Source organism: Drosophila mauritiana, chromosome 3L (assembly GCF_004382145.1).
Source record: "Drosophila mauritiana strain mau12 chromosome 3L, ASM438214v1, whole genome shotgun sequence".
Classification (NCBI taxonomy): domain Eukaryota; kingdom Metazoa; phylum Arthropoda; class Insecta; order Diptera; family Drosophilidae; genus Drosophila; species Drosophila mauritiana.
In genome coordinates, this window is record NC_046669.1 from 23,040,250 (window position 1) to 23,058,724 (window position 18,475).

The window sequence follows — 18,475 nt, forward strand, 5'->3', positions numbered from 1 at the left end:
AAATACCACTATTACGGTATTAAGCCTAGGAAAACTTCACCTCGAAGCCCCCCAAACAACGGATAAAATCCTGGCCGTCCATCACAATACCACACGGCACACCTGGACACTCTCTGCTCGGACTGTTAGCGTCCCTAGCAGTCATCTTATGGTTGCACCGACGAACGAAACACGTTCTCCACCGGCTGCCAATTTACGCGCCACCCATACCTTTGTTATGGCCGTCACTTCGAACTGGATAAGTTCAAAATAACATCATCAAGTTCAACCATCTCGTCCCTGTACACTTTCTCGCTAAGTGGCAATGTATGTTCTACTTCTGCCAGCACGACTCACAGCGGCTCTTTTGTCAGCTCAGCAGCGGATTCCAAACCTATGCATGATGGCAAGATGTCTCCTTTAAAAAAAGGGAAGGGAAGAAACAACAAGAGAGCAGGCACAGCCCTCCACTCAAAGAAGGCAACATCTGATCAGCCTTCAATCAACTCCACAAATCGCTTCCAGCCCCTAAGCAATGAAGAAGATTTCGACATGGTCGTGGTATCCTCGAGTGACGATGATGAGCCTTGTTCATCGAAAGAAGCCCTTATTCGTGCCTCAAGGAAAACAACACGCAACAACCAGCGGGTTAGTGTTAACCAAGCTGACCCCCCACCCTGAAGCCCTCACTAAGGTACCCAGAATGATGTTTCCCAATGTGGTGAACATCAAAGCTTTTCGCAGCGAACTGGACGCCCTTGTATAAGATTCCTCCACCATCTAGGCACTGAATTCAGGAACCTGCGCTGTTCAGTGTAACACCTCGGATACCTATAGGTAGGTGGCTCGGCATTTTATCATCACCAGCTCCCCGAGAACCGACCATACAAAATCGTATTGCGTAACAAACACCATGGAGTTTCAGCGGAGGACATCATCGCATGCCTACAGAATGAAGGCTACCGCTTCTGGTCCTATAAACGGATCCCTTGCCCATGGCGCTGGAAGGCCGTCTTTTGCGACCGTTGTCAGATGCAATCAGACTGCTGTTCATCCAATTCATTCGCCTGCCGCTACAGCTCCTAATGTAACTACCAACCTGGGCTCCAAACTGGAACAGCTTTTTTCTAGGCTTGACCGAATGTTCTCGTTAGTGGACACGTTGATGCAACTACTTCTCCAGATCCGCCCTTCGCCCTCTGCATTTAAAAATGGGTCCTCTTAAAATAGCAGCAAGGAATTAAAATGGGGCCTCCTCGAAGACCAATGAGATCATCGCTGTTGTCAGAGACCCACTTCTCGCCCCGGTCCAACTTCAGGGGGCTTTACCCTACAAACTGTCAACCATCCGGATGACAGACAACACGGAGGTGCGGCGATCCTTGTTAGATCAAATATCTCTCATCCCACATATATATACTTTATATAGAAACGATTCCTTCTGCCTGTTACATTCTTTTCAACGAATCTAGTATACCCTTTTACTCTACGAGTAACGGGTATGATAAAAAGTGTACGGCGTTATTCCATAAGGGCAGTAAGTTCAATATCATACGGGAAGATTTTTATTGTGATATGGGCAAGCTGAAGCTGGAAAGCGGCAATGTCGTTCTAATTGGATTCGGAAATAACCGCGACTCCAATATGATAAAACCACTTGGACAATTTAAACAAAAAATTCTGATTGATGAAGAGGATTATATGTTCGATTTTTCAGTACAATCAATATGAAAAACGCATTTTCCACGTACCAGTTGCTGAATCCAGGAATAAATATACGTCGTTTGTGATACACCGAGGACAATATCAGTTTTTCGAAATACCCTTTGGATTTTCAAATTCGCCAGGCGAGAATATTTTGCCACGTCATTGCAATATTTCGTGATCTGTCACGCAGAGGAATTGCATTTCCCTATGTAGATGATATTATTTTCACCGATTAGACTGAAAAAGACGCTGTACAAAACTTGAAGGAAGTTATTGCCACGTGCAAAGAATATGGCATACAACTCAACTTGAAGAAATGTAATTTTTTGAAGACGCGTGTTCAATTTCTGGGCCACGTTATAGAAAATCGCTTTACTTACTCTCTCCCGAGAAAATCGAAGCTGTATCCAAGGGAAGACGTTCTTCAAAAAGAACGTTTTTTTGGCCTGACGGGCTATTTCAGAAAGTTTATACCAAATTACGCAGGAATAGCTAGACCTCTAACTGAGTGGACAAGGAAAAGCGCAAAATTTTGATTTGGTTTGGACGAAGAAAATACAGTTAATATTTAAAAAAAGTTACTAACTGAGAACCCTAATATTTTTAATCAGACTTTCGAGACGGAAGTGCATACAGAGGCGTCAATTGATTGGTTCTATTATAGAAGAACGTCGACGATGGTTTATGTCAAAAAAGACCACAGATGCACATCGTAAATACAGCAGCTATGTGTTAGAAATATTGACAGTCATCTAAGTTTAGGGTGTTTTTGTTAGGCATTCATTTTAAACTCGTAACAGACTGCGACGCATTTATGCACCAGGGTGGTTCGCTGGATTTTTTTTCTGCAAGAATATAACTATACAGTTGAACACCGATCTGGCGTGAGAATGAAGCATGTCGATGCTCTTAGCCGATATCCAGTGATGCTTATAAAAGAAGATAGAATAAGTACTGCTTTGAAAGATGCGCCAGCACGCGACGAGAAGATAAGAGAAAGAAGTTCTAAGCGATGCAAATAAGGTATGCGATGACAGCATACGTACAAACTTTTAGTTGACGATGAGCTCGTAGTTGTGCCCAACGAAATGCAAAAGCGAATCATAAGCAGTGCCCATGACAGAGGTCATTTACGAGTAAAGGCAAATATACTGAAGCTCCAGAACGAGAACGTGCAACGTGCGCGGAATACATGAAGCCATGGCCGATTAACAAGCGGCGATGAAAGCGATGACGATGCAGCATTCGGGTCGAAAGCTAAGTTAGAATGGCCGAATGTGGGATTGGTTTTTGGCTGTTTACCCATATCCCACTAGTATGAAACAGCTGATTCATAGACAACGACAAAGACGGTAAGAAGAAAAGCAACGACTACAGATGATGAAAGTGGCGAATTAGCGAGGTGGCGATTTCCCAAATACGACGATCAACGAGGAGTGCAACACTACGAGAGCGAAGTGCTGAACGATGGAGGCTAAAGAGCTGTTGTCGGAGTTAACATGACCCCTCTCTCCGGTAACAGGAAACAAGACCGACCCAACAACAATAAATTTAGAGCTGAGCAAATTCTCCCTCCGGACACAGAGAACCAAGCAAAAAATCAACGAAGATTGCCAATGCGAACTCGGACGAATAAGCATTTGGCAGAAGCATACAACTTTTGTAATAAAGAGGATCATTCTCATTTCATACCCCAAGCTGCTGAGTTGTTTTTTTTAAAAGCTTTCCTCCATCGGCCACAGGATTGTAACTGGCGCAGCCGGACTACGGACAAGGGGTTAACGCTGTCCACTGCGCTTATCGTTCTAATTCTAAAGAAGGGATGAACATGTGACGGCAGTGATTGTGGGGATATTAGTAGTGAGTGGTGAAATAATACATTAAATAAAAAGTTATTGAAACATAATGACATGCAAGTGCAAATAAAAGAAAAGAAACTGACAAAAATCATGTTCAAATTGCTTCACAGGCGACCGTGTATGTGTACATCAACCGCTGATAAGGCACCGGGATCGCTTGTGCGGGTCAATTTACAACAATTATACCAACAAGTTGCTGTGTGTGATGACCGTATAAGTGCACATCAATCGCTGGTCGGGATCATCCATACACCCTAACTTATAAAATGATACCAATTGAAAATGGTAAATTAATCAGAAACAAAAAATCTGCTGTGTGTGACCGTTTGTGTGTGTCGGAGAGCACTTGGTGTGCGTATTTGGGATAGTATTAGTATGCTTTTTGGTTATTTTATAAGAATAGTAATTTCATTATAATGGTAATATTACATCAGCCTATATTTGCAATACGAATGGTTCTATAATTCTGAGAACACCCGTTTTGCCGCATAGATAGACTGGCGACGCTGTCGCTGAATGTGGGTTGGTATGCACAAAAAATGAAATGGTAAAGAGCTAGATCAGTCGTTATAAATATAACAATCGCTGTTAAGGCACCGAGGTCGTTTTCACTTATCAATTTACATGAACGCAAATTAATTTTTGACACAAAAGGCGTTGCACGAGGAAGGCGCCTCTAGTCGATAGCAACGGGACATGGTGTCGGACCGACTTGGGACAAGCGGAGGTATTCGCTGCGCACCTCGCCGAGCGATTTCAACCATTCAAGCTTGCCAGCCTGCAACAGGTTGAAGAAACTCAGGACCAGCTGAACCAAGCGCTTCAAATGGATATGCCAATCACGCCGTTTGAACCCTGCGAGGTAGCCGAAGTCATTGTGCGCCAGAGTAACAACAAAGCACCTGGACATGACGTCATCTGCAACGCCACATTGAAGGCCCTGCCCAGACAAGCGATCCTCTACATAACGTTGGTTTTCAACGCTATTGTGAGGTTGCAATACTTCCCTTATCAGTGGAAGCTCGGGATAATCACCATGATCCACAAACCTGGCAAGCCGGAAAGGGAGCCCGCCTCCTACCGGCCGATCAGTCTCCTCCCTTCAATTTCGAAGGTGTTTGAGAGACTGATTGCTGTCCGGATTGTAAGGATTATGGAAGCCCAGGGGATTACCCCTGAGCACCAGTTCGGTTTCCGTGCTGGCCACTGTACTGTCGAGCAGCTCCATCGAGTCGTCGAGCAAATCCTGACGGCCTACGACAGTAAGGAATATTGTAACAGCCTCTTCTTGGACATTCGAGAAGCGTTTGATCGAGTGTGGCACATTGGACTCCAACTGAAAATCAAGCAGACGCTGCCTGCTCCATATTTTGGGCTGCTAAAATCGTACCTGGAAGGAAGGAGGTTCGCTGTGCGCTTTCATTCAGCAATTTCCACCGAGCACAACGTGGCAGCTGGTGTTCCACAAGGTAGTGTCCTCGGCCCCCTGCTCTACTGCCTGTATAGCCACGACATGCCGCAGCCGGATGTAAGCCTTTACGGGAAATCTATGTTGGCCACATTTGCCGATGACGTGTGCGTCACCTACAGGTCCCGATGCGAGCACGACGCAGCCGATGGTATCCAGGACTTTGCATACCGGTTCTCGGAATGGGCAAGACGTTGGAACATTGGCATCAATAGCAGTAAGTCCAACAACGTCTGCTTTACTTTAAAGCGGAGAACGCCACCGCCCGTCTACATCGAGGAAGCCCCCGTACCACAGCCGAACGCAGCAAAGTACCTTGGAGTGCTTCTGGATCGCAGACTCACATTTTCCAAGCATGTGACCGACATCAGAACGCGCCTACGTGCTAAGGTGGCGAAGCACTACTGGCTACTTTGTTCGCGCAGTAAATTGTCGCTATCCAACAAGCTGACAATTTACAAACAGATCTTAGCACCAAACTGGAAGTATGGGTGCCAAATCTGGGGCTTGGCATGTGACAGCCAAATCAAAAGAATCCAGGCTATTCAAAATAAGGTAGCAAGACTTATCACCGGCTGCGAGTGGTTTGTTCGAAACACCACTCTGCACAGAGACCTAAAACTAGCAACGGTTTTCGACGAAATAAACCAGCACTCGAGCAGATACCATGACAGGCTGGAGCGCCACAGAAATCGGCTGGCCAGCGCTCTAAATAGATCTCGCCCACCAAGGAGGCTCAATAGAAGGCAACCGAGGGATCTCATTACCCGATCTCCTTTGACAAGGGTCCGCAGAAGCTGACGCTTATCTTAAATCCTATTTGTTATATGTGATTGTTATGTAATTCTAGTTAAATTACTGTAAATTTGAAAAAGCTAACTATAGTTAGCCGGCGAGCCCAAAATGGGCTGAATTAATAGATAAGAAGGACACAAAGGGGCTTCATGACTTCCCCGTATGCCTTAATAAATAAACTAATTTAAAAAAAAAAAAATTTTTGACATAAATATATAAAAAAAAATAATTAATAAAAAAAAATTAATATTTGTACACAGTGATACGGTTTGCTTCGGCAAAATCATGTATATATATATAGCCAACACTTAGTCTGCCTTTGCCCTTGTTTTTGTCACCAACACTTAGCCACCCTATAAATAAAGTAAGCACAACCTCCACTTGGAGACCAAGCCATGATCAACTTATTGCGCTTCAATCAAACTGCATCAGTCAGCAAATTTCAATCTCACAATTCTGTGAAAGCTTTTATACTAAACATAACTGAAAGTTCAGAAAGTACGAATTAAAAGCTTCTGGCAGAGGCTGATTGGATCAGCATTAAGAATTAGAAAATCAGTCTGAATCGGGACGAGATCGTGAACAGTTTCAAACCAAAGACAAGCTAGTAATAAAGTGTCTTGTAATATTATAAGTGAAAAAGTCTATCACCGAATAAATATTAAACAATAACAAAGTAAAAACTATTTTTTTTATATAATTAAATGTTAATTATTTTAATTGGCGCCCAACGTGGGGCGGTGTACTTCAAAAGTTCTAAAAAATATATTAACGATAATAAGTTAAATATAAAACGGAACTCGAGCCGCCAACAACTCATATTTTTAGTGGAAAAATCCACATCAATTCTACGACATCAAACTACTGTGACAGTGGTCGTGGAAAAACTTACTTGGAAATTTATTAATGCAATAATCCAATTAAGAATTTAATATTTAAAAAAGGTGGACTGAATACTTAATACAAATTAAACGACACTCTTAATCAAAACCAAACCAAAAAATCTAAAATCAAAATATATTCAAAAATATTGAAAATAAAATCAACACCAAGAAGGAAGGAAGAGCTGAGGGCAATCCCTCGCTACAACTAAAAACAAAAAATTGAAGGAGGACCCAAATACAAAATAATCAGGACTATTAAGCTGAAGGAAGACCCCAACAGAAAGTAATCAGCACAACTAAACGGAAGGAAGACTGCAACGGAAAGTGTCGTGAGCAGAAAATAATACTAAGTCTTTAAAGAAAAATTAAAAAAAAAAAATAAGAGCAGATATAGGGAATACTATAAAGTTGAAAATTTAAAATCAATTAAAGAAAACAATCTGGAAAAGTTAATAAATAGTTTTGAAAATGTAAATTTAACAATGGTAACCGGAGGTTCAGCACCAACGTTTTTCTGCAGGCGGGATATCTAGCGCCTCTAATCTGACAATGGAATTAATTAACTCATTAATAAATGTATAATTGGGTGAAGTGACCAGAAAAATTTAAGGGATAGAAGGCAGTTAAACGCTAGCAGAACTGTAGTGGAGGATTATAAAATACAAAGAATTGACCCAACTATAAAATGCGAAACTACCCTAGAAGTAGTTAAATCCTTACCAAAGTTCACAGGTGAAAAAACCCAATATGTAGGCTGGAGAGAAGCGGCAGAAACTGCCATGAGTCTATATAAAATTCAAAGCGAACAATATTTTATCGCTTTAACAATTCTTCGTAATAAAATCATGGGAGCAGCACATGATGCTCTAACTAACCATGGTACCGTTTTAAACTTTTAAGCAATTCTTTCCAGATGGGATTTTATTTACAACTATAAAAGACCAATCCACATTCTCGAATCAGAATTAAGCATCCTTAGACAGGGACGCTTTGTATTACAGAATTCTACAACGAAATAAATAAAAAAATGGCATTACTCATAAATATGGAAAGGAGAGTGAAATAACCAAAGAAACAAAAAAAAAACATTATAGGCAACGCTCTCAGAATTTTTATTTCCGGATTGAACGGTTCAATCTCAAAAACACTCTTTTCCCTGAACCCAACAGACTTGCCAAATGCTCTGGCAAAGTGTCAGGAAGTAGAGTCTAACAACTTTCGAGCCCAATTTCCAAATAGGTATTATGGATTTAGTGAAAGGAAATAAGGAAAACAACTTAAGATTTAATCCAGTAGATTCCAGGCAACATAATAATATATGAAATAGATTGAATAATAATTGGAATAGTAATCAGAACAACATTCAGAATAATAATTGGCCGACAAACGGGAACTTTGGACAAAATAATAATTGGAATTTGAATAACAATTCTAAGACACAACCCCCACCAGAACCAAGTAGATAGTCCCATAAGGTAAGAAAATCGTCCTAATAATAACTACAATCGTGAGAGTAATAATTTTGGACGGGGGTATATAATAACAGATTAATTATTTTTCGCCAAGAGATATTTTAATCAATACCCAGCACAAAAAACTGAACCTCAAACCCCATTAAAAAGAGAAGCAACTGGGACCGTAAGGCAACCACCCCAGAAATAAATGAGAATGAATAACAATGATGAGGATCATTTTTTAGATCAGAACCCGACAGAGGAATGCCTCATATAACCCGAATAGACAGAAAAACAAAAAAAAAAAAAAAACAACTAAAAACATTAATTGGAAATTTATGAAAATAAAAAAGAATTGCCGACTTACAAGAGAGTATCTACAGTTCATGGATACTCAATTGTAAAATATTACCATACATGTAGCTAAAATAGATGCAGAAAAGAGTATTATGGAATATAATTAAATAAAGAACTGCTCGAATACAATGAGGAAAAAGATTTGTGTTTAATTGAGGAAAAAATGAGAAATGAATTAAAAGAATATATTATAAAAAATACATTGATGAGCAAAAAGCATTTAAATCCAAAACGGTAATGAGCGATAGAAAGTTATAGCTTAGGATCAAAGAATCCTGAGCACGCCAACGTTGAACTTTCCGACAAAGAAAAAAAAAATTAAAAATTATTCCAAATCAAATAAAAGATTTCGCAAATAAGATTATTAATAAAATTTAAAAGGAGCTTTTTAAAACAAATATGCAACTCCCTTTTCGAACATATATTCGAGGAGAAATAAATACTGACAATGATAGGGTAATTTAGAGCAAGAAATATCCTTATGCTCTGTCAGTCTAAGATTTCGTTAATAATGAAATCGATAGAATGCTAAAGAAACAAATTAAAAGACCAAGAAGAAGCCCTTATAATTCACCAGTCTTAGTGGTGCCCAAAAAGGGTCAAAATTAAGATGGAACGCTAAAACATCGACTAGTAATTGATTATAAAAAACTAAACGAAAACACATACCGCACAGAAAAGTCAAAATATTTCTCAATAATTGATTTGGAATCAGGAATCTTAATGAAAGAGTCAGATATCGAAAAAAACAGCTCTTTCTATTATCAACGGGTTATTGGAATTCTTACGTATGCCATTTGGGTTAACAAACGCATCTAGAATATTTCAAAGAGCAATGGACGATATATTACGAGAACAAGTAGGAAAAACTTTCGATGTCTATTTAGATGATATAATAATATTCTCAAATACAACTGAACAACATTATACCGATCTAATTCAAAAAATTAATATTTTATAACAAGCTAATATGAAAATATCTCTTGAAAAATCTAAATTCTGTAAATTAGAAACAGCATTTTAGGCTTATATTGTTTCTCACAATGTAATTAAAACAGATCCGGAAAAAAATTTCTACAATTATGAAGTATCCGACTCCACAAAACATTAGAGAGAGACGCATTAGAAGCGGTTTTATCACAGGATAATGAACCAATTACTTTAATGTCTAAAACTTTAAATAAAACCGAACAACTTTATGCGACGAATAAAAAAGAATTCTTAGCCATTGTTTGGCCTCTTAAAAATATCAGAAATTATTTATATGGAGTAATCGCTATAGAAATAATTTAAAAAAAAATAATTAATACAAACAGCGATATAGAACAATCAAGCTCAGATCAAAATACACAGCATTCTTCTGAAAGTAGTTTTGAAAATGTTATACATGAGACCCGTAAACCATTAAATCAGTTTCACCAACAACTGTTATTAAGAACGGGGAGGTATGCAATACATGAGTAATTGAGATTTTTTGATAAAACACGACATGTAATCGAATATGACACACCAGAAAATTTAGTAGGAATATTAAGAGAATATCTACCACCAAACATAACGGTAGGAACTCATAGCACATTAGAAGATCTTTATCATATTCATTCATTCATATTCATAAAATTCCTTTTGGGAAGCTCACTCCAACTAAAGAAGAAGAAAAATACCTCGATATTTATTACCCGCATAATCTTATTTTCTTAACTTGCATTGACGCGTATTCAAAGGTCCCAGTAGTAAAAGAAATACGAAATAAACTAAATATCGAGAATAAAGTAATGGAATTACTTTAACAATTTCCTCACGCCAAAGTAATTATGACTGATAATGAACCAAGCTTTACCTCTGCTCAATTTAAGTCCTTTGCACCAAGGTTTGGTTTAACTCTATATTTCGCGGACCCCAGACACAGTACCTCGAACGGACAAGTTGAAAGAGCACATTCAAAATTAACAGAATTAGCTCATTGCATAAAGGAAGCATTTAATCTCATTGACTATTTAGAAATAATTATTAGAGCCGCAAAAGAATTCAATCAGAACATTCATTCTACAACAAATCAATAAAATATAATACGATCGCTAATAACGCAACATGCAACCAAAATTAAAATAATGTGGATTCCTGGCCATTCAGGAATAAAAGGAAATGAACTAGCCGATCAAGCTGCAAAATCAGCAAGCAATATGCCTCTTATCCCCACCCAAACATAAATACCACAGATATAAAAAAAACAGCTTAAAGCCGACAAAAAAGAAAGAAAACATAATAAACTGCAGTCAATGGTACCAATCTATTAACACGAACACCTCACACACATGCGATTACCTCAAACAATCTCACCCAAATTGGACCAGACTCGACCAAATAAAAATAATACGACTTCGACTAGGACACACAAACATATTCCACCAACACTACCTAAATCCCAATTCAATACCAACTTGTCCGTTTTGCCAAGGTGATATTTCAATAAGCCACATATTAAACTCATGCCCATCCCTCCTACAAGCCAAACAAGACATATTTATCAACACCAACCCTCTAGACCTTCTTAGCAAACCCAATCCAGATAACATACAAAAACTCATACTTTTCCTCAAAAAAACCAAATTATACCACAAAATCTAAAAACAAAATAGGCAATTGTACATAACAAGCCAGCAATTAGTTAGCAAATTATATATAAACTAAATTAAGATATAATAACATTGTAAATAAATATAGCTGTAAGCCCCGTAGCTAATGCTATACTATCTAAGTTAGTATAGTTTTGTAAACTATTCTATCAATCATAATAAATAAATAAATAAATATTATTAATTTTTATCATTTTGTATTTGATTACTACATTCATAATAAAATATCAGGAATGTAACCAAACCAAAACGGCCAGAACTAGAAAAACCAAATACTGAGAAAGAATTTTTAACAGAATTAGGTGAGCGTTTAAACGAAATTCAAAATGTAGCAGGCACGTCATTTTAGAAGGGGGAGAGTTATCCAAACCGGTAAAAAAGCAATATACCCCAGTTGATAGACAAATTTCAAACTCCAATCTCAGCAGCATTTACTTTGCCCTTGTTTTTGTCGTCAGCACTTAGCCACCCGATAAATAACGAACCTTAAAGTAAACACAACTTCCGCTTGGAGACCATGATCAACTTATTGCGCTTCAATTAAACTGCACCAGTCAGCATATTTCAATTTCGCAATGCAGTGAAATAATTTTAGTATAAAGCTTTTATCCTAAACATATTTGAAAGATCAAGAAATTTCTTAAGAAGTTGATTGCATTAGGATTAAGAATTAGAAGATCAGTCTGATTCGGGACAAGATCGAGAACGGCTTCCAATTAAGGATAAGCAATAAACCTGCGTCGTGTAATAGTATAAGTGAAAAAGCTTATCATCCAAAAATATAAAAATAAAATAAAATAAAAATTCTTTTTTTAAATAATTAAACACTAACTATTTTAATCTTCATATGATTATGCCATTCCTGTATTCATATGGTATATGTGGTTGTACCTGGGCCTTCAGAAATCGAGTATCGTATAAAACTTGGATTGAAGTCCGATTATATGCCTATTAGTGTTACAATGTTTTGGCTGCTACTCTTTATAGCTTTACTGGAGTACAGTGGTCATTATGCACTTACCCAACATCATTGGATGTCATGCAAATGCACATCACGTGATATGGGGCTGTAGCGACGTGAACCAAAGAGGTGATCACTCTTAGAATTTATCTTAAATAATAATCTAGAAAGCCTAATGTTCCGACATTTGTTACTAGGGTTAGATCTGAGGTTCTGGACATTACACTTTCCAGCAGATCAGTGGCTTCGCGTATAAGCAAGTGGCACGTATCTCCTGAGGAGTCACTGTCAGATCACAGAATTATTCGTTTTAACATAGGGCTAAATCTAGAATGTAGCGAGCGTAGGCGCAATCCCAGGAATACGAACTGGGAAGGGTTCAATGCCTCCTTATTGCGAAATCCAGCTACTAGGGTAACCGGGAAACTTCATCAACTCTAGAACTGGCCGCCGTAGAAGACATTAACTCGTGTCTTACCAAACGCGTTTAGAGAAAACTGCTCCCTTGGCCGAGCCAAGAGGGAAAAAGATGCTCCAGGGTGGAACGACCAATTGGAGAAGTTACGGAAAGCGACCAGGCGTCTCTTTAACAAAGCAAAAAGAGAAGAACTGGGATGCCTACCGGAATAAACTGACCATGTATAACCATGAGATCAGGAAACCCAAACGACGGAATTATAGAACCTTCTGTGAGGCAATAGTATACACATGTGAAGGCGCTAGACTTCACAGAACAATCTCCAAAGGAGTGCCAGAATCAAATCTGGCACTGCGAAAGGAGGATAACTCCTATACTATAGGAAGTAAGGAGAAACTTGAGCTTTCCGGGAAGCACGCTTCAAGCGTATGGGAATACCCCAGTAACGGCACAAAGTAGACCGCGTGCTACCGACTGGGCCAAAGCAAAATCAATAGTAACAACGGAGAGATTAAGATGGGCAATTGGTACATTCCAGCCCTACAAATCTCCGGGTCCAGATGGCATTCAGCCAATCCTGCTACAACGAGCGCTAAATCAGCTCGCAGTGCCGATCAGGAAAATACTGATCAACAGCCTAGCTTTAGGACACATACCTCCAGGCAGTGAGTATAGCAAAAGTGGTCTTCATTCCAAAAGCTGGAAAGAAAGACATCACTGATCCGAAGTCGTTCAGAACCATCAGCTTGATATCGTTTTTGCTAAAAACGTTGGAAAAGCTAGTGGATGTCAGCATCCGCTCCAACGGACGCAACATGCCTACACGGTGGGCATTAAGGATTCACTGACTCATAAGGAAGTGGCGTTATGTGCCTTCTTAGACATACAGGGTGCTTTCGACAATACCTCCCATGCGGCTGTCAACGCATCCCTGGCAAGAAGAGGACTAGATGCTACAACCAACAGATGGATAAAGGCACTACTGGCAGCAACTAGAGGAGGACAGTCGTCCACAGTATCTACCACAAGGGGTTGCCCTCAAGGGGGTGTCCTCTCACCACTCCTGTGGAGGGGTATACTTCGGCGGGGTATACAAGGCTATGCTGACGATATTGTCATTATAGCCAGAGGTAAATATGAGGAAACACTCTGCGATATCATACAACTGGGCCTCTATATGACCAGCGAATGGTGCAAGGGAGTAGGCCTGAGCCTAAATCCTAGCAAAACTGTTATTGTTCCTTTCACAAATAGGTACAAGCTACAGAGAATGAAGGCAATAACCCTGTCATTGTCGCATAGAGGCCAGAAATGAAGTAAAGTATCTTGGGATAACCCTTGACTCCAAACTTAGCTTTAAAACTCATATCGATAAGTGCACCAGAGCACTTTTCACGTATAGAAACATTGCTGTTAAGTCGTGAGAAACCTCACCACGCATAATAAGATGGCTGTACCTCATGGTAGTCAAACCCATACTAACCTTTGGGGCAATAGCCTGGGGTGATAGAGCACGCCTTAGAACCACTAAGGCAAAACTCCATAAGCTGCAAAGAATGGCCTGCATATCCATGACAGGAGCAATGCGTACCGTCCCACTGCAGCCCTAGAAGTACTAATGGAGGTGAGGCCGCTTCATATCGTCATTGAAATGAGACGAAAAGCCACCCCTATAAGAATTAAGGGATACACACGGATCCCTCACCGACGAGGGAATTGGGCTGGGGGTTGTAGGCCCCAGGTTACAATACCACGAATCAATGGACAGATACATCAGCATTTTTCAAGCTGCAGTCTGTGCTATTGGACGCTGTGCGGAGTTTAATCTGCAAAGGAACTATCGTGCCAAGGACATTGCTATACTGTCTGATAGCCAAGCAGCCATAAAGGCGCTCAGAAAAGCTAAGATAACATCTGAGCTAGTAAATGAAGTGAGGACAGCCCTAGACAAACTAGGAGCTGTCAACAAACTCACAACAAGGCGGGTCCCGGGACACAACAACATCCCGGGAAATGAGCTAGCGGACAACCTAGCCAGGAAAGGGACAGAGAACCCACTAATTGGGCCCGAACCCTTCTGTGGTGTTGGTCACCACAGAGTGCGGGGCTTACTGAAGTCACTTGAGGAAGAAAAACGTCTGTCCTTCTGGGAACACCTACCAGGACTTAGGCAGTCTAAGATTTTCCGCCAGGAACATAACCATAAAAGACCTTAATGACACACGGGAAAAACACCGTGCGCATTTTGAGTGGCCTTCTTACGGGGCCGGCTTCAAAGCCATTTGTACTGAAGTCACTTGAGGAAGAAAAACGTCTGTCCTTCTGGGAACACCTACCAGGACTTAGGCAGTCTAAGATTTTCCGCCAGGAACATAACCATAAAAGACCTTAATGACACACGGGAAAAACACCGTGCGCATTTTGAGTGGCCTTCTTACGGGGCCGGCTTCAAAGCCATTTGTACAAAATTGGCATTACAGACAGTGAACTCTGTCGCTTTTGCTGCATGGAGAAGGAGAACTCTACACATATTTAATGTGAAAAATTTCTTTAGTCTATCCTTATGAACTTTTTGTTTCTTGTTCTTATCATTCTTTATTATTATATTATCATTTCCTATAACTTCTATGACCTCAAATGGTCCTATTTAAGAGGGATCTGACTTATGGCCTGTTTCAATAAATACGTGCCGTAGATCGTCTCGTGTTAAAACAGTAAACGAAATATGGAAGCTAAACGTTCCAATCTGTTTTGGGTCACCATCCAGACCTAGTCTATCGATCGACCCTTCAGCAACGTAGCCAGAAACTTTGTACAACAAAGTTGCACTTCTGCAATACGGAGAGCCGGAGTCAGTGGAATCGTCGCTGCAATATGAAGGCACATGGGGCCGACGCATGATCGACGGAGGCTACTTGGGACCAGCAAGCAACCACAACATGTACAACCAAATATTATTTAATAACGAAACAATAAAGTTATTTAAACCAAACCAAACCTTGTGGTATTCTAATAGAACTTTTCCTCAGGTAGTCCTTCGGAACTGATGTATTCGTTAAAGGTTTTATGGCTTCTTTTTACTGTTCCCGCGATCTAGTAGCGTTGTGATGTAGAAGTTATATTGTCTATCTTCAAAAATTTAGAAAAAATATTTTATTTAAAATAGAATTTTTATATTATGTTTACATGGGTGTAATGAACGTCCTTATTGGACCGTACTTCAGAATAAAAGATTCAAATAAAGCTTTTGCCATAGTTGCGTTTATATTTGCAATTGGTCACAAAATATTTTGTAAGATCACATATTAAAGTTCCAACGTAATTGTTGCCATTTTCTGATAACGGAGCAATTGTGTTCACTATCACTCTATCGAAATCTTTGATTGGTTATATACATATATATATGTATAAATTCTCGATTTAGATTTTTGGCATTTGTCGAATTTACGTACGTATTCTTTTAACGAACGAGTCATATTACTCCAATAGTTATGTCTTTTAACTCTGTTTAAGGTCTTTACAATTCCTGTATGACCTTGTCGTCGTCGCGGGGTGTTAACAGTATCTATACTTGATCTTTCATATTTTCTATAATGGTCACAGGCTTGAGTATCGCTACTCTTAATGTATTCAATATTTTATTGCCCAGTTCTTTAAAGGAATCAATTGAAATTACTTCAAGTGTCTTTTCGCTCGGTGCCAACTTGAGTTGGCTGATCCTGAGTATACTGGCTTCTTTTTGATTCTTTTGGAAGAACTGACCTTAATCTAGTTCTCCATTGGTACACAGATCGCTAACATCAGTTCTTGCTGTAACTTGTATTCCACGTTTAAGGAAAGTTCAGTTCGGATATGTTTATCCTAGATAGGGCATCTGCCACAAAATTGTCTTGCCCTTTTGATAAAGTCGTATTCTTCTAATTCTAACCGCATACGGGTAAGCCTTGAACTTGGATTTACCATTGAAAATAAATACGTTAAGGCTCAGTGGTCTGTTTTAATTGTGAACTGTTTTCGATAATTATATAGTCGAAAATGTGATATTCCCCAATGAATTGCTGTGAATTCTTCTGTGGGGCTCTTATTACTTTCACCTTTTATGAATGTGAAGTTGGAGTATGCAATGGTTTTGAGTTAATACTGCTCCACACGCTTGTTTGCTTGCATCTGTCGTTATACTAACTTCTTTGGTAAAATCAGCATATTGTAATAATGTTGGTTCTATTAGTTTTGTTTTTAAGTTTAAGATTGTGTTTTGGCATATAACTGTCCATTCGAAAGGGACATTTTCTTTACATAATCTTGTTATGTGCCAGGAATAGACGGCAAAATGTTTGATAAAACTTCTATGATAGTTGCAAAATGCAACGAAGCGTCTAGCTCTGTCCGCATCATGGGTCACTGGGTAGTTTGCAATGACATGATATTTTTTGTCATCCGGAAGTATTTCCATATCTGCGCATATGTGAATTTAACGTGATGCCTCTCGTCCTACCCAACGTTCCAGCTACCTTTGAGTGCCTAATGTATGTTCTCTTCTCCGGTGCAGCTTGGAATCCACACTGGTTTACCTAGACGACATCAAGGCCATCTGGATCACTTGGTTCAGAAGCTAAACGAGCCTTCGCATGGTCACCAACGGTTCACGATACCTTCGAAACGCTAAAAGTCAAAACCACGTCACCACCTGTTCTAACATTCCCGCCCCGGAGGGGTTATGCAACCATGGTGCAGGCGCAGTGCTGAGTCAACATCTTCTCGACCAAAAGCATGTATAATTACAGCAAATCGTTTAGTGCGGCGAAACGCAACTACTGTGTCACTCGGCGAGAACTGCTAGCTGTGGTCCTACCCACTAACCATTACCCAATTTGTCGAAAATTCACAATACGCACTGATCACTGGTGCCTCCGATGGCTGTCTAACTTTCGAGAGCTGGGAGGACAATCAGCTTGATGGATGGACCGATTCCAGCAGTACGACGCGGACATCCAGCACCGAACCCCTTCCTCGCCACCCAGAAGGCCACTCAGAAGGTCATGTTCTTAAAAGTCCAACCAGCCGATATTGCCTATTGCCTTTGCCTACTTCTGTGCTCGGGAACCGCTATATTGCGCCATAGCGTGCGTTCCTTTCCTCCTCCACGCGGAACAAGGTCGCAACTATGATTCAGAGGGATTTCAAGCCTGTCTTCGTCTGTTGAACGTATAAAAGACTACTGCCTCAATCGGACGGAATGGTTGACAGGTATATGCCGACCCAACTGGACTACTTACTAGGACGAGAATTCCGTCTCCCAGCGAGTTGTTGTACTGTCGACCAACCCCAGGCCCGGAAAGCTACCCGGCTTACGTGGAGCAACTGCGGAATCGCTCCGGCTGGTAATAAACAAGTTTCGCTGTGACCTGCGATTCTACCCGGTAGAATTCGCAGTGGGAGAAGGGGTTTTTCTGTACTCTAACGAAAACCGCCCAGCCTAGCGCCACCCTTCCAGGTGGACTTTCAATACTAGCCCGGTGGAAATAAGTGACGGAATAATAAGACTCTCTTGTAAATGTTTTCTTTCTCTTTCTCTTCGCTCTTTTCGTTGCCTACAATAAAGTTGAGATATAACCCGAAAACGACCGTGTGGCCGATTCAAGTTCTGGCGAGGGTTAGGGTAGGCTCGGCTTTCCTTAGCGCAGGTACTTCCTACGCCGAAAAAGCGTTACAATATTTTATTATCCCATGCTGATCAAGTTCAATTTACTGAAAGATAACTCAAAGGCCGCAATGTATGTATGTACATATAATCTATAAACGATCATAGTATATATGTAAAACTGATTCTGTGTCAAAAATTCAATTATTGTTTATAGCATTACAAATGCAAATCTTCATATCCAAGATTATCTTACCTCCTTGCTCATCCAACATAACAATACTTCGCATTCCAACTTCCGCGCTCTAAATAGAAA

The 18,475-nt window shown here is 40.0% G+C and overlaps 1 protein-coding gene across 2 annotated transcripts in view; it reads right to left on the bottom strand.

Annotated features, from left to right (window-relative positions):
* Positions 1–18,475, bottom strand: part of LOC117141767 (synaptosomal-associated protein 25) — a 98,116-nt gene that overhangs the window by 38,354 nt on the left and 41,287 nt on the right. The window contains exon 4 of one of the 2 annotated variants that reach the window (XM_033305398.1): positions 18,416–18,464. The exons of the other annotated variant lie outside the window; for it this stretch is intronic. Within the exon in view, the coding sequence (XP_033161289.1) occupies positions 18,416–18,464 (49 nt within the window). The remainder of the gene's footprint in view (positions 1–18,415; positions 18,465–18,475) is intronic. 2 annotated transcript variants of the gene reach the window in all.